This window comes from Megalops cyprinoides, chromosome 5 (assembly GCF_013368585.1).
Source record: "Megalops cyprinoides isolate fMegCyp1 chromosome 5, fMegCyp1.pri, whole genome shotgun sequence".
Lineage (NCBI taxonomy): Eukaryota > Metazoa > Chordata > Actinopteri > Elopiformes > Megalopidae > Megalops > Megalops cyprinoides.
Window position 1 is genome coordinate 3745729 of NC_050587.1, and position 23492 is coordinate 3769220.

Sequence of the window (23492 nt, forward strand, 5' to 3'; positions counted from 1 at the left end):
TGTGTGTTTGCAGCTCTAGCAGGCCGGGGCCAGAGCCTGGGAACAGGAAGGATGAGAGCATTGGGGTGTTGCCGTTCTCTTCGTTACTGCCTCGTCTCGGGATTTTTGTTTGTTTTGGAGGAAGACCTACCACTGCTCTGCCCTGTGTGTCCTAGGAGCTGCTGGAGAGGGGCGGTGTGGCAGAGGGGGGGGGGGGGGGGGGGGGTGTGTGTGTTTGTGTGTGTGGGTGGGGTAGGGGTAGGGTTTGGGATGGGCAGGCAGAACGCTCAGTGACCCGACGGGCCGTTGCTCTGACTTCCTGGTGCTGAGATCTCCATGAACACAGAGCGCATGATGTTGTAGGATTTGTCGGCGAGAGCGGACACATCATCCGTCGTCATGCCCTTCGTCTCGATCTTCGGGAGGATCTTCAGAGTGATGGTGCCTGGGGCCGGGAGAGGAAACATGCAACACCGTCAGACTGCAATCCTTTATTACATACATTAATGGGGCTTTATATTACATCGTAACCCTAGAGGCCTTCCTATATTCAAATTATAATACCAGTAACACATTTATTGAAAATGCGCAAGATGAATTACTGCTGTGCATACGTATTTTTGGTTTGCAGAATTTTCTGTGTTTGATATACTGTGGATACTACTGATATTACTGACACGGACATAATTAATGAAGTAGACTGTGATTTTAATATAAGGCAAAATATATACACATACTCAGTATTTCCTTCTTTCAAAAACCACTTCTTTGTTTTTTCTTTCCATTGAAAGTCCTTACTCCACTTAAATTCCTTCACATCACAACCATTTGAGATGTTAACCTGTTCTTCTCGCTCTATATCTCCCCCTGCTGGTGGCTAATTTTAAAGAATGGCGGAACACCAGTAACATCATTCAGTTTTTGATTCCGGGTCACATGAGCACACAACGACTGTGCATATAAAGGCATTATCTGACAACTTTGTTGACTGGATTTGCAAGTGACGGAAACCATCATTGATATCTGAGTGACATTAATGTGAACGTCATTCATATAAAATCAGGAGAACTTAAATATTGGTTGGTGGTATCTATTTAGCAATATGATATATTCATATAGTAGGAACAACAACTGCTTTAAAATGGCACAGATGCAATCTCTTAGCTGTATTCCTGTAGTAAGCACGTGTGATACCATAGCAACATAACAGTTCACGTCAACCGTGACCTTTCACATCACGGCCACAATGATGAAGCAGACATTCCAGCACATGGGAATATTCACAGGCGTTTATTTTTCAGGCATTAAAAAGCTGCTGGGAATCACCATGAGACAGTGTGGTTTTGGATTTGGCAGAGAATAAATCAAGGCTTCTCAGAGAATGGGCTTATGCTGAATGAAATGACTGTACTAAAATTCCCCAGAGATGCTTGCATTTAGTATGCTTCTGTAAATGATTACTTGATTATTTTATTTTGAGAGAGTGAGAAAGGAGAGAAATGGCTAGTGTTCAAGAGTGCGCTCATATGTGAGACAATTACATCTCTCTACGCCAACTTGTTGCAAATTATTCTCTCAAATTATTATCTATTTATATCTAACTATTAATCTATGCCATCTAACTTTCCACAACATTCAGTAGCACAGAATAAACAAAGCAATATTTAAGCAGTCCCTTTTTGGAATATTGTTAAGAACTAACTTTTGCCATGTAAACTGACTGTATCTCAGAGTGAGTGGTATTTCATAATGTGTCATGTGTCATTTCAAATTCATTAAAGCACATTTTGAGCTAAATAATGCAACTTCTTATAAGCTAAATGCACTGTTTACAGCACATGGCTGTTGGAATTTGGGTTTTTATAACAAAGAGTTTTTATTACAATAGATTTACTCTGCCCATGTCACATGTCAATCAATCCTATTTTTAAACCTTGTGCACCGGCCTGTGTTAGCGATAGTAAGTGTTTAAAAAAATTTGAATTTCAAAGTAAACTGTAAACTACTCAGGCACCAGTGCAGGTAAGCACTAGATAGGCAGGGCCTATCTGGGAAAAGTATGCAAATTTTTGCAAAGGTTGAAAACGTAAGCAGTGCTGGTCACCCTGTGTGAGACACAAGTTAAATCACAGGGTTGTGTGGTGTAACTGCTGAGGAAAACACCCCTGCAAGGAGGCCTCCTTTTCTCGTGTGAAGGAGAGGAGGAAAGTACCCAAATCTTGTTATTTCCAAATGTGCCTGCACAGAAGAATGGCCCTACAGCGTTCAACCTCTGTCGAGAAACATTTCATTTATTCCCTCGTAAGTTCCCTCCGGCGGCTGCAGCTCCCAAACCACAAACCACCGTGAGCATGACGCCACGGCACCACAGCCTTTCCCTTTCTACTGTTGTTTCTGAGTGAGTGCCACTGTGCCCACAGATTTCGCACAGTCTGGCGAGGGGAACAGCCTCACTCATTTCAGGACCCTTTACTAACTGACGTGCTACACTGATAGAAAAGAAACTCAATTTAGCTGGTGGGGAAAATGAGAAACTACCAGATATTAAACACTCGAAAACAAGCTTTGCTATATGCATTTGTACTGGGGAAAATGTATTACAGCTACAGGGCGAAACGAGAATCTACTGTGGAAGTCAGCCAACACATACAGCATGAAATGCCCTAAACCGAGAGACTTTTTTAAATCTGAGTGCATGCTCAATATTATCTATCAGTTAATGGGAAACCTCATTAATGACAAGCCTTCAGAGGTTTGGTCTTGTTATTGCTTGCAAAATTGAGGTTTCACTGCAAATTACAGTATACATCAGTGTCGTCTGTTCTGAGATGCAATGAACACTGAAATTAATTTTTCTCTCTCAAAACCACAAGAAACTTAAACCCAAAAAAGAGGGGTTGTGAAGAGGACATCCTGGATGGTATTAGCAGGGGAAATAAAAGGAGATTCGTACCGGATTTAAACTGCTTTTCTTTCCGCAAGTAGAAGTTGCTGTAGGAGGAGAACACGATGGGTATGATGGGAGCCTGAAAGGAGAGAGAGGCAGAGAGAGGAGTCACATGGGGGCGCTTTCAGACACACACAGCCTGCCTTGTGGGCCAGGAGGCTGAGGGAGTCACACAGGAGCACTTTCAGAGACCCACACCGCCTGCCTCATAGAGGAACAACCCTGAGGAAAAGACCCAGCCCAAACTGATTTAAAGTAGGCTATCAGCTCTGCCACAGAACCACAACCACCAGACAACCTTGTCTGCACCCCCCCACCCCCCTTTAGCTCTAACTATATCAAGTTCTGTCTTGGGAAATAAAGACTGAAAAGCCATTCTTGGAAATTACAGACAGGAATTCCCAAGTTTAGCGGGATACATCTCCTCCATAGCTAATAATAGAGCTGGAAAAGTTCTCATGAGGACGGAGCGTCTCAGGGCTTGCTCGGCATAGCATGTGTCCCGCGGGGGGCGTCCTGCTCATAGCCAGCTCTTTGGAGATCAGCACACGTTAGTCTTGGCACGGCCCGGACTGCTTTTTGTGTGAGCTGCAGGGTTGGAGGGTTCACTTGGCCCGATTGCGTGCTGCTGCAGTCGATGATCTGTGCCGGTTGGTTCCCAAGCCCTGGGGTGAACGCACACGCTCAGACTAATGAACATCAGGGCCACTGCAGCGCTACGCTGACATTACCCCAATGTTATCCCAACACTTCGCTTCCCCCCTTTACGATCTTCAATCAGCCCTGCCGGGGCTAATGGAAACATAATGGAAGCCTAAATCACATGATCAAATGAGCAGCCGCAGGACATCACAGGCCCAGATAACCATCAGCATAGAGCCAAGAGAAACACGCCTGTCAGAAAAAAAGCCCTCCTCTCGTGCTTTGTAATGGCGACTGCTTGGTGGGCCTTACAGTTTACTGTAAAGGCGATGTCTGGAGTGGATTATGAATCAAGCAAGCACCCTTCAGCTAGAAGGTCTAAAAAGACCAACCAGATGCAAAAGTTTTTGTGAAACTGCAATGCAGCTTGCTTACTACATATACAAGAATTCCAATAATTTTACCAGGTTCACTTTGATCCTAGTCTTCAGTCCTCCTGATATCTCCCTATCAACAGCAGACCCTTTTAACAGAGGTGTGTCAATGCAGTAACCTTGTTTGAACTGCCAATATCGGGCTGAATCTTACTTTCATTAATTGATTCCACCTGCGTTTTCACACTGATGTCTGGATGGAGCATACCTCCCACCACTGCGTGTTAATTCGCTGGTATGTAGCTGTCTGGGTGGCTAAATATCCCAGAGTCCTTTGCTGTTGACAACACATGTGAAAACCCCACTTGTCATTTTAGCTATAAAATAAAATTAAATCACCAGGATGGAATTAGGAAGCCCAAACGGCACTGGTGTGATCCATCCGGCTGAAAACACATGGAAGGCAACGTGACCGAGTTTTGCTCTAATGAGATCATGGCCCCCTTGGAGAGAGGACAACCGGCCTATTCTTCCAGGCTAAACGGCTACCAATCAAAGCGAGCAGCCAGTGTTAGCATGCTGAAGGCACAAAACAAGTGCAGCAATTAAGCTCTGTAATTTAGCCCTTGCAGGGATTTCCCCACAGCCGAGTCGGAAGGCCAGAGCACACGGGGAACAACACAGAGCTGCCTTCACACTAACAGCCCTTTTTTCCTGCCGTTCCCTCCACACTGGACCCCTGTGTGTAAAGTGGACCGGGGTGATGAAGGGGCATGGGGGCCCAAGCCTGAGATAACACTGCTGATTACGGAGCCTAGACTGGGGTCCTGTTTAAGGAATGCCCCCTCCCCTGCCCGCCCAGCAGGGATTAGTCTCTCTCCTTGACTTGGGAGGGGGCGACGTTGGTGCGGTGGAATGTGGCTAGCTTTCCAGACAAGCCCAGGACAAGGCACGTATGTTCGCCTCCGTGACACGTGCGCAGCGGCGTGCCACTTAGGGCTCTGACGACACCAGCGACCGGCCTTTTGGTGCTGTGTCTATCACACACCCCATGCTTTTTTATTGTGTGAAGACCGTGACCGGCAGAGGGCGACTTTCGATCTGCTGTGCGCACACTGTCATGTGACCACAGCGCAGGGTGGGGGTAAAGTCTCAGGTGGGATTCTGCTGCTGTACACCTGAGCAGGTGAAACACTTACTCATGACAAATTAAAGACAATGCTAATTACCTTACGTAATCTGCTACTCAAATAAATAAACCACCAGTAAGAGGCAATGAAGAAGCCCTTATGGAATGCACTACACATTCATGAAGGTTACTTTTTAGAACAAAATCTAGGAAAGAATAAACACCTGCTTCAACAGACTATGTGACTTTTCTATCTCTAGATCAGTATACAAAGTAAATAAAATGTGGCTTCTTTGTACATTCAAAATCTAACACAATTAACAGCATTACAACATCTGCAGTTTAGTTACTCTTTCAGCAGCGTTACTTTTAGCTTTTTGACTGATTCAGTCCTTTTTTGTATGGATAATATAAGATTACTTGCTCCCTCTAGTGTCCTTCAATGGCACTCTAGCTATTCAACACCATGCAACATCTGTACGTTTCTACTGGAAGAAAATGGGCATGGATTTCCTCATGCCCGCAGTGTAAATTAGATTTCTGAATTATTACTGAAATATTACTGAATTTTAAATGAACCAGTGCCTGGCATCCAGCTTTAAAGAATGCGTTAAAGATTTTTAGGAATTTTAACATGTTTTTCAGCTTGTTGCAGCATCTTTGCATCTGTGTCACCTGTGCTCCCGTAATATGCATTGCATGCATATTGCTGGCCTTGTAAATTGTGCCCACCAAATGAATTACAATAATGACAGAAATACTGACAGATTCTCCAGACTAGGACTTGGGACCTTTCACACAAAAAAAAGAAGTCTTTTTTAAAGTTTTTAAAAGTCATTGTCCCGGTGACGGCCTCACCTGTGCCTGTATCGCCAGGTGGAACGCGCCCTTCTTGAACGGCAGCAGGTCGCCTTTCTGGTTGCGCGTGCCTTCAGGGAACACCCAGAGCCGGATCTGCGGGGTAGCCAACAGTGGGAGAGAACGTCACACGGCGGGAGTAACACCATCGCGTGAGAGGTGAAGCGATAAGGTGATAAGATGCAGTCCACCAGCAGCTTTCACAGCCAGCCATAACTCTACAGCCTAACACACACCATCTACATCACAGCGATTACAAACGTGTCTGATGGTTACAATACATAAATAAAACTTTGTACTGGAAATAAGAAAAAATACCTTTTTTTAAAAGTTTGATTCCATAATGGGTAATTCCTTACATGTTAACAGTCTATTTAATGGAATCATTAGCTGTAATGGATAACAAAATGTTGCGTACAATCTATCAAATAACTCAGTCCTTATCCCCACCAAAGTGATGTGAATGAATGAATTAATTATTGAACGCTGACATTAAGTATTGAATTACTGTAATTTAATCAAGCAAAGCTTTATATATGGTGGTACCCTCTAATGAAGATCTACAGTGGCACACTGGCCATCCAGAGTAGCATTTACTTGCTCACGTTTATTTCATTAATATTTCAGAAGGCATCTTATTCTCAGTTTTACTGTTTACTGCTGCTGGCCATTTGGCCCATCACTTACATCACATTACAATTGTGCAATTGGTGTATTTTAGTGGTTGAGAAACAGAACCAGTGAATGATTTGTCTGCAAGAAAGCAGTGGCAGTAAGAATACAGTCCCGCTGTTGGAGGTGTGGTATAACCTGAAGGGGGGTGGACTTACCTGGTCGTCCAGCATGGTCTTGGCGGCGTCGGCCATCACGCTCTTGGCATCGCTGGTCTTCTTGCGGTTGATGAAGATAATGCCCCCGAGCCAGCACACGATGCCCACCGTGCCCGCGTACACCAGCTCCTTCTTGGCAATCATGGTGCAGCGGTCAGGAAGGATCTCCATCAAGCCTGAATAAATGGGGACAGCCACAGTCACCCCAAAAGTCACCATACACCCCCATATACTCTGTACCCATATCCAGCGGAACTACGGAGAAAGCCATAGAGTCTTTATTCAGGTCATGTGACTATTCCCTGTGCGTATGTGACAGCTGTGCGTTTTCACCCTGGTTTCACTGCCAATGGACAGCAATTGAATGGGAACCCATCACTGCCTCATCACGAGGACCCTCCCTGTGGATAGCCCATAATAGCCCACTGCGTTTCTACAGAAATAGAAACCGAGCTCAGTGACCTGAAAAACCCATGACAGGAAAAAAAAAATTCAACCTCAAGACACAGCTGAACACTGTTTGCAAAATCTCATTTGCACACCCAAGTCCTGAAAGTGAAAAAAGGCCAGAAAGAACTGAAACTCTGAGCTACCAATGAGAGAGCCAATAAGGTGCACGTCCATGGGGGACACATGAGGAACCAAAAACACTTACAGAGGCATGTCTGTTACTTCTCATCACTGAGAGAGTCAGAGTTTTGAAGTGATTCCAGCGCTGGATGAAAGCAGCAGTCCACAGGGCAGACACCAGGTGTGTCTGAGGCTCATTAGGACACAAACATGGCTTTTCAGACAGATGGCAAACATTCCTATGTTGAAAACAAGCCAAAACTAACCCACGGTTCCCCCAGGGCCTGGGGAGGCTAGAATCCTCTAAAAAAAATCTGGTTACAATTACGAATCTTGTACAAAGAGCAGATCTGGGAGAAAACTTTGTGAGGCTGTTGTTTCCACCCCAAAGTGTTTGCACAGTATTTGTAATCAGTATTTGGAGTTGTTGTCTAAGATGGTTTGAAATCCAGCCCAGGTGATAACAGGAGGCTAATGTGTAGGACACACCTGTGAAGGACACAGCAGGTGTCAGGTAAACAGGTGCCACTGCATCAGCAGTCCTTTGGGACTCATTTCTCATTGCTGGCTCCAGGCAGAGGCAAAGGCTAAACACACTCGATCTTTGGCTGAAAAATGAGGTGGCACTATGGTGGGAATCGTGGTACAAGGCTGCATATGGGTAAGAAACACAACAGGCTTTCTCCTTATGACACTGTGGCTATTCCACGGTCAACTGAGGCAGGGAGCTCCGGCAGAAAGAAAGCAAGCAGATTCCTTTCAGTTCTAATTAACTGCCTGGATCCCTCCCACTGCATCCTGGCAGAAAGCCTAGCTGTGTCCATCACAGTGTTAACACTCACCTTCTCAAGCAGTAAATTTACCCAGAATTAGCAAGGTCACCACAATGCTCCAGAGATTTAAGAAAGTCAAGCAAAGCCAACGTCAAGACGTCTGCAGTCAACAGGTTCCCTGATTTCAACAGAGCCGTGGCCAGGAACTCAAGCCGACCATGGGAAACCCACAAGGAGGGGCATGTTCACGTGCAGTTCAAAGTTTCACTTGAGCTCTCGCTGAGGTAGAACCCAGGTGTCATTTTAACCTCTTGAATAATACCATGGTACATGTCTCCAATGTGTCTTTCCCTTACGTCATCTACCTGCCATAGGTAGGACGTGACTTTTGTGACGTGATGTTTGCCCAGATTCCAGAAGGTAAAAAGGCAGCTGATCAAAAGGCTGATCATATATTCCATGTTTATTTAATGCCTGAGACAATCTACCATGAAGCCCAACACAATACACTATCACACTAAAGTTGACTTCTTAGATATTTCATGGCTCTTGATGGTGGTAAGAAATGGAGCGAAACCGAGAAGGCATATTTCATTCTTCTTGCACAACACAAACAAGAGCAAAGCTGACATTTTCCCTTGATGTATCGCAGAGAGGCCCTAAATCATTTCCATAGACCATGAAGGCAATGTGGTTGCGATCGAATGGCTAACCGCCTTCAAAGCCAGCAGTGGCTGTGGAGGACATATGTCACAGGGTGTGAAGATGAAAGACTGATTGAACAGCCCTTCGAACACGACCCAGATCCTGGAGCTGAGAGGGTTCTTCCCTTCACACCTCTGCCTCCTTCCTCCCTCCTCTCATTTTCCCAGAGTGCTTCTTGGCGGAGGACCGCAGCGATGCTGGCTCCGGTAGGCTACACAACAGCTTGGCTTCCTTATGCTTTGTTCCAGCACCTTCCCTTTCATCCTCCATTAATACCAAATGAAGGAGGCGTTTCTCAGTGGAGCTGTCACCACCAGCCAACACCGCGGTCGCAGAGGAACTCATGATAATTAACACACAGAAGCTGGGGCTCAGTGAGGTGTTCAGTGCGTGATTTCCACAGGTTCAGCCAACTGGGCTATGGACAAACATCCTCCCTTTGCACAGCCTAGCAGAGCAATGCCAACTGCTAAGAAAGGGCACAAGTGTGCATCGGGAATTTTGCACTGATGTAATATATCTGCTGCTGGCAGGCTTGTGGTGATCTGTAGATTTGTATAATTTGCATCACTTGCCTGGACAACAAAGGCTCTAAGAAGAACATAACATGGTGTAAACTCCCAGGCCCCGAACCTTGAGCCACTACCCAACAGAATAAAACATTACAAACACACTTCCACTGCTGAGTGCTGGCAAGGGCAAATACCAGGACTATTCCAGCAGCATCCGCTTCTAGCATTGTTTTCTTATGCCAGCTTTGTACAAGCGTTCACCTCCCTGTAGACAGACATTTGTTTAACCTAAAACCTGGATATGACCTAAAACCTGCCTGGATATTAGAAAAACTAAACAACCGGAGAACTGGCATTTTGCAAGTCCCTAAAGGTTGATATTTATATTAAAATCTCAGTATGTGGCTGGCTGCCCTTTATTGTTTTTCTTAATGTAATGCCATCATTTTTGATATTTAAGGTTTAGTAAGGTTTTGTAAAATTTTTACTGTACAGGATGATTTTAGGTGCAGTGTATGTTCCTGGTAAGGAGAGGCAGTGTTTGAGACCATACATGCACAACACTAAAATGAACAGCCACAAAACAAAATTTGCTTGATTATCTGTTCGGCTTGAAATGCAGAGACCAGGGACAATACAAAACCTCAAAAGAATTGGGGTGTTCAACCTGTGTACCTCTCCCGGAGATACAGATGGCTATTTATGCAGATGGCTATTTATCCCCTATTTATGCAAAACAATGACGTGTATTGGGTAGAAAGATGTATACGTGAGGCTGAAGATTGTGCAACATATACCATATACCATATACCAACAGCATATACCTTTCACTACAGTTTAGACTCTCTTGGGTGGACTCTACACGTCATCTTATACAGTTTTAAATCTGAAAGGACAGTCAGTATGACAGTTGCGCTTACTTTCTTTTTTCTAAAGACCCAAATACAGGTTTGACCAAAAGATTTTCGTTTTTCTAAAAAGGTTGATATCTTGACAGTCTACCTCACTGATACAATCAATCAACATGCATGCCAATAAGGCCAGTTTACTTATAACTGTGTTTGTATTGCTATGAACAAGGAAAACAAAATTGTGCACTTAAACACAAAATAGAGGGTATTTGTGTAGCTAGCTAATCTAGCCTAGGGAGCAATTCCACTTTCACACACCAAAACAACGTTACTCTAAATTAGCTTACTTATTTTGACCAAAAACACATCTGACAGCACACAACAATCAAAACTTGTTTATTTGATAATTCCTCACTTTCTATTTATTACAGAAGTAAGAAGAACAATATTCACTGTAGTTCATACCATGCTTATTCCAGCCTTCTACAGAAGTGCTGTAATCTACTTTGTGTGCTCTTTGTTTACTGTATACAGACCACAACATGGAAGGGAGGGCAGTTTATCTACAGAACCCCAACCCCCCAGCACTGAGGCCAAACCACAGATGCCTTCTCAAAACCCATGAAAACCCTGTCCACAAATAATGGATTATGATCTGAAATATTTTGAGTGTAATCTGGATTATGTGAGATGATCAGATCACATAGCAACACATCCTCAAATACAGGTCATAGGAATGGATTCAGAACAATGTGTTGTGAACACACACACACACATGCGCGTGTGCGTGCGTGCATACACACACACGTGCGCACACACACAAAACACAAACACACCAGCTGACACTGTAAAAATAATTACAGTTAAAAAAGTGTAAGTGTAAAAGTAATTACAATTAAACAGAAATAGCATGAGTTTTTTTTTTTTTTTAAGTAAACCATTCCTTTCTCTCGGAAGACACAGATCCACTGAGTACAATATTTAGCTCAGGAGAGGGCATTTTTACTACATTTTTATGACTCATTAGTGATTTTTTGTTTATACCAGGTTTAGTTTCAAATCATACCCATTCATGACCCAGTTGTGCAGCTGAATTCTTTACTGGAACAACTCATACTAAACACCTCACTCTAGATTACAGTCTAGATTTCTGATGGATGTATTTATTCTCTTTTGCAATGGCATTTGTTTTTTGTTTTTTTTTTTCTTTTGCATAAAATATATTCAGCCACATGTTGAGACAATTTTTGTAAACTCAGTTCTGGAAAAAAAAAGTTTTCAACAAATGTGTTGCTCAGACTCTCTTCTGGCATGAGTGAATTTCTGATTCAATTTAACTAGTATTTAGAGCTATCGATCTCTGCTGCTTTGATCCTGTGTCAGCTGGCATTCCTTTCTCGTACTTTGCCTGAGTCAGGATTTAATCTGTGGTGTTCTGGAGTGTCACTGATAGCTGAATTTAATAAGGTTTTTTTACAATTAGAAAGCAATGGCCTTGCATTACAAGATCATTATGAACAAGCCTTAACTTTTGAAGCATGTGAGCCGCTAATAAGAAACACCATTTGTTTCAAGGATGCGTTTGCTCAATTGAACTTAGGTAGGAAACACTGCCCAAGTTAAATGTGTATGCAGCTGCAAAAAATATGGGAATAATTTATGTTAATTTATGTTGCATATAATTTATGCACAACAGGGTGTCAAATCCACATTTAAATGGCTAGGATTTTAATGCTCAAACCATTATAGAGTATTTAACATATAAACCAAGTTAATGTGAACCTGTGACTCCTCTGACTATAAGCTAACCAGAGGCTTCTGTGGTCTGAGATTCCACAACCCACACCAAGACCTCTGAAGATGAACCACCCTGCTATCACTCTGTGCTGCAGATCTCGGCTTTGCCCTGTCGCGATCAGGATGTGTATTCCCTCTTAATCAATAACGGAGATAGATGAAGGAAGGGAACCTGTACCAAGCTTTCCTGGTCTTTGTGCAAAATCTAAGTTTACCTGGAATGCATTAGGCACAACATTGCAGGGACTCTACAGGAGCAGGCTGTAGCCATGGCCCTCTGACTGGACAGGAGTGGTGCCCACGGCAGGTTATGGGTGAGACTTACAGTCGGGGGGTAGCTGTTTTTTGCGTGGGTGGGAGTTGGAAGAGGGACACAGGGGCTAGCAGTTTTGAGGGAGGGCCTGATGAAGTACGTACCCAGGACATCTAGTGAGCTTTGGTGGTTGGAGATGATTACATAGGGTCCCTCCGTCTGCAGGTGCTCCCAGCCGCTCACCTCAAACCTCAGACCCAGGAAGTACTTCACGTGCCGCACCAGGGAGCGGATCACCCTGTCAAACAGAGTCACAGCTGTTACAAACCGCCTCTGTAATACAAACCCAGAACAAGAGCCAAAGTGGTGAATAAGCCCACTGCATCTTCATTCTGTGTTCACAACTTAACAGTACCATAATACCAACACTGTTGTAAAATAAAGCATCCTCAACAAATTCTATAGAAATCTGTTTGTAAAAATGAAAAAGTTTACTCAGTATCGCATTTGCTGCATAGTTATAAAACTGAATCCAAAGGTGCAAAAATGCAAAATGTGCATAAAATGAATGCACTAGTACCATCGTTTTACTTCATTCCATTACAATGAGGAATACGCCAGATTAAATCATTCTGGTTTGGTACAGTCACTTGAAACATATTGCAGAAACCAATGGTTTTGACTGTCATCCACCCACAGAATATAAAAGCTAACAGTTCCTCTTTTATCAACAAGTTTAATAGTGGTTTTATTGGTGTTGTTACGATGAAAGGTCGTCTTAGCTCATCCACCCTTACAGATGTGGAACATTCTCGAGATACAAGGCGATAATTTGCTTATCATTCCTTTCTGATGAAAACGTTTAACCTCAATGACAAAATAAAGAACTGTAGAACACATGTAGAAAAAAGCCATCTCCAGATTTTTTTTAATCATTAGATACTGTCAGGCCTTTGAAGCACTTCCATATTTCAAACCCTCGAAGAAGAAAAAGCCTGATGAAATTATCTAGCTTGCAGTGTTTGCATCTGGAGTACTACAGTGAAGTCTGTTCCAGCAAATCCCCATGGTCCTCTCTAAATCTGTGCAGTTCAAAAATGTGATTCTTTCGACTTTCTTTCAGGTTTTAAAACACCAAGCAGGGAGTGTGATAAATTTATTACGCTAAAGTGCAGGACAGCGGATATCTGTGTGTGGCGTTTTAAAACCGCCATGTCATTTGACCTTTGAGCTGAAGACTTCCAAACTTCACAACAGAGTGATGCAACAACGCTTCCTCCCTCCCCTCCTGTGCAAACACAGACCCTTTCAAAATCCTAGCTGTTTTTTAGCACACTGATTTATCTTGAAAGATTGCACAGGCAAGTGACTTAACCACTGTGCACATGCATCAATATTTCATATCCAACTCATATCCACTCACATTTCAGCTACTGGAATGAAAAAACAAATCACAAATTATTGCAAAGATGTACAACTACCTTCAATTCTGCCCTTTAATTAGAAATTTCTTTTCTTAAAGTGACTCTTCAAACAGAAAATTTCAATGTACTGACTGGATGACTGTACAAATTATATCATAGAAATTGGGTCGTCAAATTTAATGTTAATGTATGTGTAGGTACGGCTGGATAACACACTGCAGGGTGACCTGGCTCAGGTGGTGCTGACAACTGCAGCACATCTGAAGACCACTGCATGCAATCCAGACTGAAAACTGAGTCACGGGTAACAGAATGAGAAGGCAAGATCAACTTTTGAGAATCAAAGAAGAAAACTGGTACAGCTGGTAGATATTTCTCACCAAAAGACTTAAAGCTATTATTGAAGCAAAAGGTGGCTCCACCAACATTAATGTCTGGGGGCTAAATACTTACTTCAGTATATAGCATATTTAAGTTTTTATTTTTCTTATAAATAAGTAAATAATAAACTTATACCTATTTTTCTTAAAAATATTTTCTAACATAAAACCAAACATAAAACCATTCTGTCACCAGAATGAAATTTCAATAAAATTCAATAAAATCTGAGAACTTGTCAAGGGTCTGAATACTTTTGCAAGGCACTATATATATATAATATATATATATATTATATATATATATACACACAACCATAGTCTGCAGGCTTTCTTTCCAGTCTTATTCCCCCCCCTCCCGAAAAGGAATTTAGACAGCAATGAATACTTAATGGCTGTCAACTGTGGCCTTCATCACCCTCAGTGTTTACAATCCACACAGATGTCAATTTTGCATTGATGAAGGAAATGCGCTTTTCAGTATGTGCAATGATTCATATTATTCTCGGCGTTATGAATGTTATACCTTCTTAGCTAAAAACACGAGTGACACGTCTACAGTAATAATACCACATAAAAAGTATACAATAATCAATTTTTGCAGTGGTGATCCTTTGGCTCAGAATTAAGAAATATAAATTTGCCAAAATGCATTGCTTTGTTTGGTCATTTAATTCAGCTTTAACAGTTTGGCAGACTTCTACATTCCATTGCAATCTCTTTGGTTAAAACAAACTCAATTTCAAACTTCAGTTATTGTGTTAGTGTCATTGGTAATTGTAACTGCAGTGATCAACAGCTATCTTTACATCCAGGTGCCTCACAATTGTAGGAGTGTTGATGAGGGCAACCATTAGGTCGCATAACGTGTTTTTGCCTGGATTTTAAACAATATCTTTATTCTCTTGAATGGTGAGGTGATGCTGATCTTTTCTGTTGTAGTTTGGCTCCGTCTTTTTTTCTACACTGGGGGGGATAGTGGAACAACTCTATATTCATTTTCCCTTTGTGTTTATGCATAAATAATTCTGTTCACAGCCTATATCATGCAGAGCAATTCATGCTTGGGGTTCTGTCATCGTTTGTTAAGTGCTTTCTGTAAGCTGTTGCCCATAGTCTCTTCCACTGCAAGTGGTGGTAGTTGTTTATTTAGGCCTTATTACTGTATTGGTCTTGTTGTATGTTTCACTGTCTAAGCAAACTCCTAGGAAAATCAAATGTAAAATAAATAAATAATAAAAACCACCGGGAGAGGAACACCAGGCATACATGCTGGTACAAGGTGACTGTGACATTAGACTCCGTTCCAAGTATTGTAACAGGGACAAAAAGGCCAAAGTTCCTGTTCAGCTGACCAGTGGGGTTTTTCTGCTGGTCTGGGAGATCAGTTTGTTTGGACTGGGCGTTGAGGGAGGGATAGAGAAGGGGATTTGGGCTTTTTTACAGGAGAGTAGTGGATTGTTGCTTTCCATCAGGGCTTTACTCTGCATGCCACACTGAGTCAGTCATTGCACTGTACACATTCTAGTCTGGAATTAGCTGGAATTCTGGGTTTAATTCAATTCTGGTTTGAGACAGGCTAAAGATTCAAGGCTGAAGTGCTGGAATCTGGGCAGGAGCAGTCATGCAATGCAGTGGCCTGTTGCCGGGAACACCACTATGTCACGCTGGCCCAAACCTTTCACCCACCAGTTCAGACGCATGCTCGCAGTTGTCTGTGTCACTTTCCAAGTGGTATGAACCACTGTTCAGCATCCAGAGCAGAGGCCAAAAATTGTTCGCAATCCGTTACTCAATCTACACATATGGCAAAGCCGCATGTACTCATGGAGAACTCATGGGAAGTTCCTCAGCAGAAAGACTTCTGACAAAAGGCAGAGCTACACATTTTGGAAAAAAGGGAGGAGTCAGCTCTCCCAGAGACTTGTGGGTATCTGATAATAGCCACCCTATTCTCCTGTGCTAATTCAGTATGCTCCATTAAACTCAAACCCCCAAGCAGGAGCGCACGTACACACGCACACACAGAGAGACACATGCACACACACAATCTGGACTGGATGTCGACCGCAGTGACGTGAAGATGCAAGTATTCTTTGAGTCAAAGCAGAAAGTGATTATGATGCAATACGGCACTGTCACGCTCCTTACACAACAGTATAACTGCTTGGTTTTCCTGGCTATTCAACAGGTCCACCTTCACTGGTCCCGTTTCTTTTGCTCTTTAACTCATTAATAATCATAATGTTACTGTTTCCTTAACAGACACTAGTGTCAAGGAAGACTCACTCTGATTACATTTGCATTTGAGCCACTTATGGTTATTTACTGAAGCAGTTCCACACATTTCAACACAGAAGACTCGCAGCAGAGGAATAAATTTCCATTACAGCAAACTGTCACCCTTCTAAACCACAACACCCAGAGAAAACAGTGTTCTACCTATTCACCACCATAGCCACCCCCAAACCCTACCCCCACCAATTCCTCAAAAAGTCACATAAAGAGACACTTGATCAATTCCTCAAGCAGAGAGCACAGACAAATGGTGTGTAATGTTAGGCTAACAAAGGACATTCAATCTGATCACTATCTGCTATGATTACAGGATAAGCCACTTGTGCTCTGTTAACCTCACTTTACAGACCAGGGCTGATGTCTCTGGATGAGAGGACTTCCATTACAGAGTTAGTTCTGGGTGAGCTCACAAGGGCCTACATTTTGCAACCTCCTCTTCAAAACCAACGGGACACACTCGGGTTACTATTAACAACTTACACAACACATTCAAACAGATGTTGCAAAACAGCGAGCATGTTGTAGGGGATGTACCTGAAACTGTAGGTTAATTCATACTCCTTGTGGACATTATGACAAATGTATCTGCCTGCTTTAGTGTCCACCTAAACTACCATGCCCCCTCCAAAATTTTGTGCCTGTACGTATGTGCTGACTGCAGACACACCGGGAGCCAGAAAACACAGAAACATAGAGAGGCCATCTTGATTTCTAGTGCACATGTGTGGAATGTGCACAACATGCTGGCATCAAAGACCAGTCCTCAGCAGAAAGACTGCTTACTGCTACTGAGCAAATCACCCAGGAATCAAGGACTGGGAAAGTGCTTCAGACATACAGCTCACCTGACTGGGATTACAATAATGGCAGCTGCATGTGCCATTACATAAGCCCCTTTCAAACATGCACTGAAAGCCAGAACTTATCTAACCATTACCCAGAGGAGCTCTATGTGAGAACGCAAATGTCCGAATCAGTCGGACTGCACATGAGATGCACTTCACTCTGCCGGCTCCCTAGTACAAAGTCCGTCTAATGTCAGATTGAGTCCATGTGTGAATAGAGCAGGTCATGATCCAGAGAATCCACGGCGAGCGAGTGGGCATGTTGATGACGTTTCTATCTTTCTATCATGCGACTGGCGTGAAACCGGAAGAATACAAACATCTGCTTCGTACTCTTTTCTGCTTGCCTGTATATTGCTTTCCACTCTTTTGCTGACATTGCAGATATGTCCAAATACATGCTATTTTGAGTCCAATGATCATTAAAGAGATAGCTAGCTATAGCTATACTGCCAAAACTTGTCTCTTACCATGATTAATAACGTTGGTTAGTAGTTTATTATCTGGTTAGTAGCTAGCTAAGCTGTAGCTAAGTAATAGTGATAGGTATAGTGAGACAGGTGAACTGGTGACCTAACATTACATAGCAAACACCAAAAACTTACCTTCCTGTTATAATAAATTTATAATTAATAATAAATTATGTGTACCGGTAGCACCATTTGGATGGCTATGTGCAATATTTTTTTATAGGCTACCCAAAAGTACAATAGCTATGTTCGCCTTCTCCTCCTCCATGCCACATTATGTGCCCGTACCACCGAAAGGTAAGACATTGAAAAGAAAAAACCTGAAAATACTTCAACTCACGAATACTTTTTGTGAACTCGTCAATATTTTTCACTTGTGAGAATACAAGTGGCATCTAACTGCAAAATAACACGAGGAAATCTGGACGTTTCTAAACTCGCAATGATTTCACGTGACAATGTAACATACTACAAATGTAATCATTAATGGTCGTATACTGGGTACTACACTGAAAAATAGCATGCAGTATACAGTATATACTTGTGTAGTGCACAGTATACAGTAGGCGATTTCCAATACAGCCACTTCGATTTCTTCAGTGTACTTTTTGCATCATGTCCTGCCTCCTGCACGCTCTACCCAGGCGCCATCCCTCGCCTAAACCAAACAGAGTATTTCCAGCAGGTGAGAACGCGTCTGACACGGACAATCTCCTGTTGTGTGCTACATGTGTGAAAGGGCAACTCCGGGACAATGTCCGGACCTGATTCTCCGGACACTGTCCGAAGTTCATATGTGAAAACGGCTATATACTGACTGGAATAATACTTAGGTTTTAATTTCATACCATCCATAAAATCACACCTATAATACTTAACCCAACAAACTCTCCTGACCTCAGAGATAACAACAAGCATGCAATGCATGTACCTAAAATACTATCACATTTGTTGTGTACATAACTGTTATGTAGTTACCCAGGGAAACACAAGCTGTTGCTGTTTTATTTTGTAATATTCAAGAATGCTTCTCAGGTCCCTGGGTACATGTGTGTCTGATAACAGTTTCTGAACAATAAAGGCCTGATAGTGATGAGGTTGCCAGGCATTTTTCAAAACAAATGTTTGTTTTTAGAACAAATACAAAGAAAATCAACTTTCAAACAATCATTCAATGTTGTCACATTATGTTCATCATGGCCAAACAAAGTTTCCAACATCTTCTCAGCCACCTGGACTCATCTGTGTGGACTTCAGTTGGCTAAATGTTACACAACATCTCATGGGGTGTTGATGAGACGTAAAGTCCAAAGCCCACAGATACACCACAGCCTCTATCTGAAATATGAACTTCACCTCCCACATGCATCATTACAAAGCCTTTGCCAATGTTTAGGTAGCTAGGTGCCTGATGAACTCTTGACAATTTCCTTGTAGCAAAGGGCGAGAGCAGTCACCCCACCCGGCCTCCCCTTATGAATAACTGCATCTCTCCTCAATATGTGGGTCTGTTTGTTTGAATGTTTTTCACAAATTTTAATGGGACTTATGCCATCTGCCAAGTTATACAGAACACTGAGAAAAAGTAACCACAATAACCCTGAGACCCAAGTCTTCACATACATTTACCATCCAACCTCATCTGAACACACATAATTCAGATATTGTTTCACATGGATACACTTCCTTACTTAATATTCTCCGTCATAATTGTCCTGCTGCATCAATTGAGCTGGTTTGCTGGTGACATTGTGAGCAAATAAATGTGAAAATGGATTAGGCTTTCTAGATTGCCAGATTTTATTTTCAACCATCTTGCTTACTATCAAGATAACAGAATGTAAAAACCACACTCCACCCCTGACCTGACACTCAAAATCTCTCTTATAATCTTTTATAAAAACTATGACGATGTCATGACTGAGCAGCCTCTGTGATAACTAACAGCACAATTGCTCCTCTTTAGTTCACTACATAACTGCAACTGTGTTGTCACATTCTAACATATAATGAACAGTAAACACATTATATATCCACAAAGACCAACTATCAGTGCACAGAAAAGCACCAAGCTACCAACATGTACAAAGTAGCTATTGCAATCAGCTTAATGTCCTCTCTAGTGTGCAAAGCAATCAAACAACTGACATTAGTTTCTGAAATTCTAGCTGAAGATAGAAATGTGAAGCTTGTCGCACTGTTCCTGCACATCAGCTCTGGAGAGTTTTCTCCAGGAGCAGTGATGGACACCAGAAATGTACTCAGAACAGTAATAGCTTAAACAAGCTAGTAATGTTGGCAAGATCATACCACGTTGGTGGGATTTTACAAAGCGAATCCTACATGAGTTGTCTTACCATGTCCAGAAGTACAGCTAAACATTATGTGAAGTTTGACCTTATTCTAAAAAGGGGTGCATTGTTGACAGCATGAAATCCCTGGAGTTTTACTTCTCAAAACTGTCCAACCAACTTTTTCTATCTCCAGAATATTGCTACTGCTAAAAATGGTATTATTGGTTAAATTAGTTACTGACAGACATTACACCTGAAGGGCAAAAACTGGCTGCTCTGAAGGTGATGGATTTCCTAGTGATATTTAGAGAGTCCATTTAACAACGAAAACAATGGTGAGCAGCGAGGTTTTATATTTATTTATTTATTTATTACATCTACAGGGTTTCGTTATTACGGGTGGCGATAAATGAATTTATCTATACTACCTCAAAGTCTGTATGACGTTTTCAAAAACAGTCAGTCATTACAGACATTAAAATCAAAAGAAAGTCAACTTGCTCTCAGCAATTTGGAGCACATTACCCATATTAGCTAGCTAGCACCTGCACACTTGTAGCTTGGTGCATTTTTAATTTAATTCGTGCATGGGTTAAACTGTTTTAAACTGTCCCAAAACAATGCTACCCAATGTTAACGTGACGTGTTTTTTCATCTTACAATCTTAAGAAACGCCATGCATTTGTATCTAACTTCTGGGTCAAGTTTTATAATACAAATCGCGTTTGCTAGGTTGCTAGACAAACATAATCACTGGCATCAAAGCGCCCAGTTACTGCTACAGTTAATTTGGACACCGAACGGTAATTAAATGCATGAATGAATTAAATTAAATACACACAAGCTAACAGCGTACATGTCATTAGCTAGGTAGCTATTACAGGTTTCTACCCTGATAAATAGCTTTATAGACGAATTGTCTAGCAAGTTCGATGGCTCATGTTGTCGTCTAACTGCTAGAGTCTAGCTATTTCAAAACACAGTCTTATCTGACATGTGATTCTGCACGGAGGGTCGCTTGTGATATGGAGATACATTAGCACAATGCATTCCAGATTTATTGCTTAGGTAATCGAACAGAAATGGTGGCTACAGTGCGACGCAAATGCTTGGTCATACAGAATCATTTTAAATGAAGACAGCCAACTCGTGGTACAAAGCTACCCGTCTATGACTTGTCAGATAAACTGATTTCACATTCTCGAAATGTCCACCCTCGGGCCCAGATCATCGAGCAGGAGCCATGTCTAGATGGAAAATATAACGTTAGCTAGCTAGCTAACATTGACTAGCTAATCCACATCTGTCTCACAAGCACCGCTGGACGGCACATATGTCGTCGCTACCTAGCTAACACAAATTGAGCGAAATCAGCTGAAGAGCTAGCTATGTTTCATTTAAGGATAACTGTTTATATCACCTATGTATCCTATTAGCTTGCTAGCTATCTTTAATTGGTTGGCTAGCTAGCTAGGGCTCTAGGAAAGATGAAATGAGCATGGGCTGCATAATTTTACTGCTAGCAGTAGCCAGGCAAGCCAAACGTCATGTCATTGTTAGCTAGGTAGCTACACTAACTTCACTCAGCCCAGCTACTTGACAACAAAACAAAAAGCTGCGTTTTCGGCGTTGTAGCTAGCTGGCTTGGTGCTACAATTGATCATGGCTCGTTGTTCCGGATAGAGAACTTACCTCATGTTTTCTATGTCCCTGCCTCCGCTTTTCAGAATACAAATCGGGATTGCAAACACGGCCAAACTCATCATCCAGGCCACATAGAAACACTTTTTGAAATAAAACACAAACGTGCTGCTGGTCCATAGTAGTACCGGGATCAGCAGCAGTAGTAACATCCAAAAAGCATCCATTGTGATTGACCCGATCGCAGGGGGTTCAGTGGTACCGCGTCTGTGTTTGCGCTGCTGCTACCGCGATCGGCCACACAGCTCTGGCTGACATTACAACTTCCTAGACAAACACTTGATCAACTTTGTGGCGCACAGATCGCCCTTTCCCCAAAATAGCGCAGTCCGCAAACGCCAGGAACAGTAGCGCGTGTAATCGTATGTTTGGTTAAAACTCAGAAAAGGTATCTGCGACGCACAGGCAGTCAAACTAGATATTTTATTTGACCCGTTTCAAGAGGAAATTACCACTGAGAGGGGGAGAAAAAAAACGCTTTTACTTCTATTTCCGGTTCTTGCTCCCTGTATTTCCTCTGTGCCCCAAAACTTTCACACATGTATTCCGCGCAGTTGCCACACGCTGAGACGCTTAGGGACGGAGAGGGAAGAAAGGGAGAAACAGAACTGTGTCATAAAGTACTGACACCATCAATAAGTAAACAACACGATTTATCTTTTGGATGTTATTTCAAAATACAGATTTGCCCTCTGAAATATAAACGTGTTCTGAGATGACATTTATTTCTAACATTTTTTCGTTATATGCTACTCTATTTGGGAATGAACCTACGTGTGCTTTCCTCAGACAGCTTTGGGAATCTTGGACTGAAAATATTTGCATAACATTGAATAGGTAGAGCAAATGTTCCACAATAGCTGGCCCAATGACTGAGCAAAATGTCAACACATTAGCTGTATTTACACACAATTTAGAGAGCCATCATACCCACGCACAAATCAAGGCCATGCTGCTGTATCTTCTTAAAAGACCTGTCAGCTGATGACAGTCATCTTAAATGTCTGTACAAGCTAGGGGCATTTTAGCTGCTTAGCAAATATATTTGTGATCATGTTAACTAGGACGCAGGATTGTACATGTGATTAACAAAATAATCCTAGAAATAAGCAGTACAGTATTTAATAGAAGCATGCATAAACAAACATGATGTAGGACCTTTACTAGTGCTATGTTGTTCTGTGAGGTTTGCATTTTTGCTTGCCCCTGCTCATCTTCTTATAAATCCTTACATAAGCACCCATTGTATAGGGAAAAAGTAACTGCATATTTGTCTGTGAGTCTAAAGACAGTGATGACTCACTAGAGTTATATCTACCCAGCTCTCTCTCTTGTTCTGCCATTGACACACACTGGTAAAAAGGCTTTGATTTGTTGCTCAGGGTTGGTACAATCTTGACACAATGACTGACTGAGGGCCACTCATTGAAATTACATAGTGTAGGTCTGCTCAGTATACTGCAGTCTCAAGTTTTACATATTCACATGAGCAGTTGACTGTGAAAATAACATGAAGATGATATTGTTATACAGCATTTCCCCAATTATTTTTTTTGCAGCTGTAGTTGACTGACTCAAAAAAATGTTAATACTCTCATAAATTAATTCCTCAAAAGACAGATGAAGTACTTCAACTGTTCAATTGAGTGCTATTGTTACATTTCACATGTGACAAGAACAATAGAGTGGAACCTCTGATCTCTAAGTAAAGTAAATAAGGTAATCACAATCAGTACTAAATTGAAACTGTGATCTATGATATGTAAAATTCAAACGTCATAACATGGCCCACAGGCCAAGATTGACCTTAAAAGCAAACCAAGAGAGGGTCAATCAGACAGCAGATTAGAACGGGCAATGGAT

The 23492-nt window shown here is 42.1% G+C and overlaps 1 protein-coding gene across 1 annotated transcript; it reads right to left on the reverse strand.

Moving 5' to 3' along the window:
• Positions 1-200: 200 nt before the first annotated feature.
• agpat2 (1-acylglycerol-3-phosphate O-acyltransferase 2 (lysophosphatidic acid acyltransferase, beta)) lies at positions 201-22119 on the reverse strand. Its single transcript, XM_036529667.1, has 6 exons — positions 21621-22119; positions 12385-12518; positions 6760-6935; positions 5930-6025; positions 2933-3005; positions 201-424 (listed from the first exon to the last, which is right to left on the reverse strand). The coding sequence occupies exons 1-6, from the start codon at positions 21794-21796 to the stop codon at positions 267-269; spliced, it is 813 nt and encodes a 270-aa protein (XP_036385560.1). The 5' UTR covers positions 21797-22119; the 3' UTR covers positions 201-266.
• Between the last annotated feature and the right edge of the window lie 1373 nt (positions 22120-23492).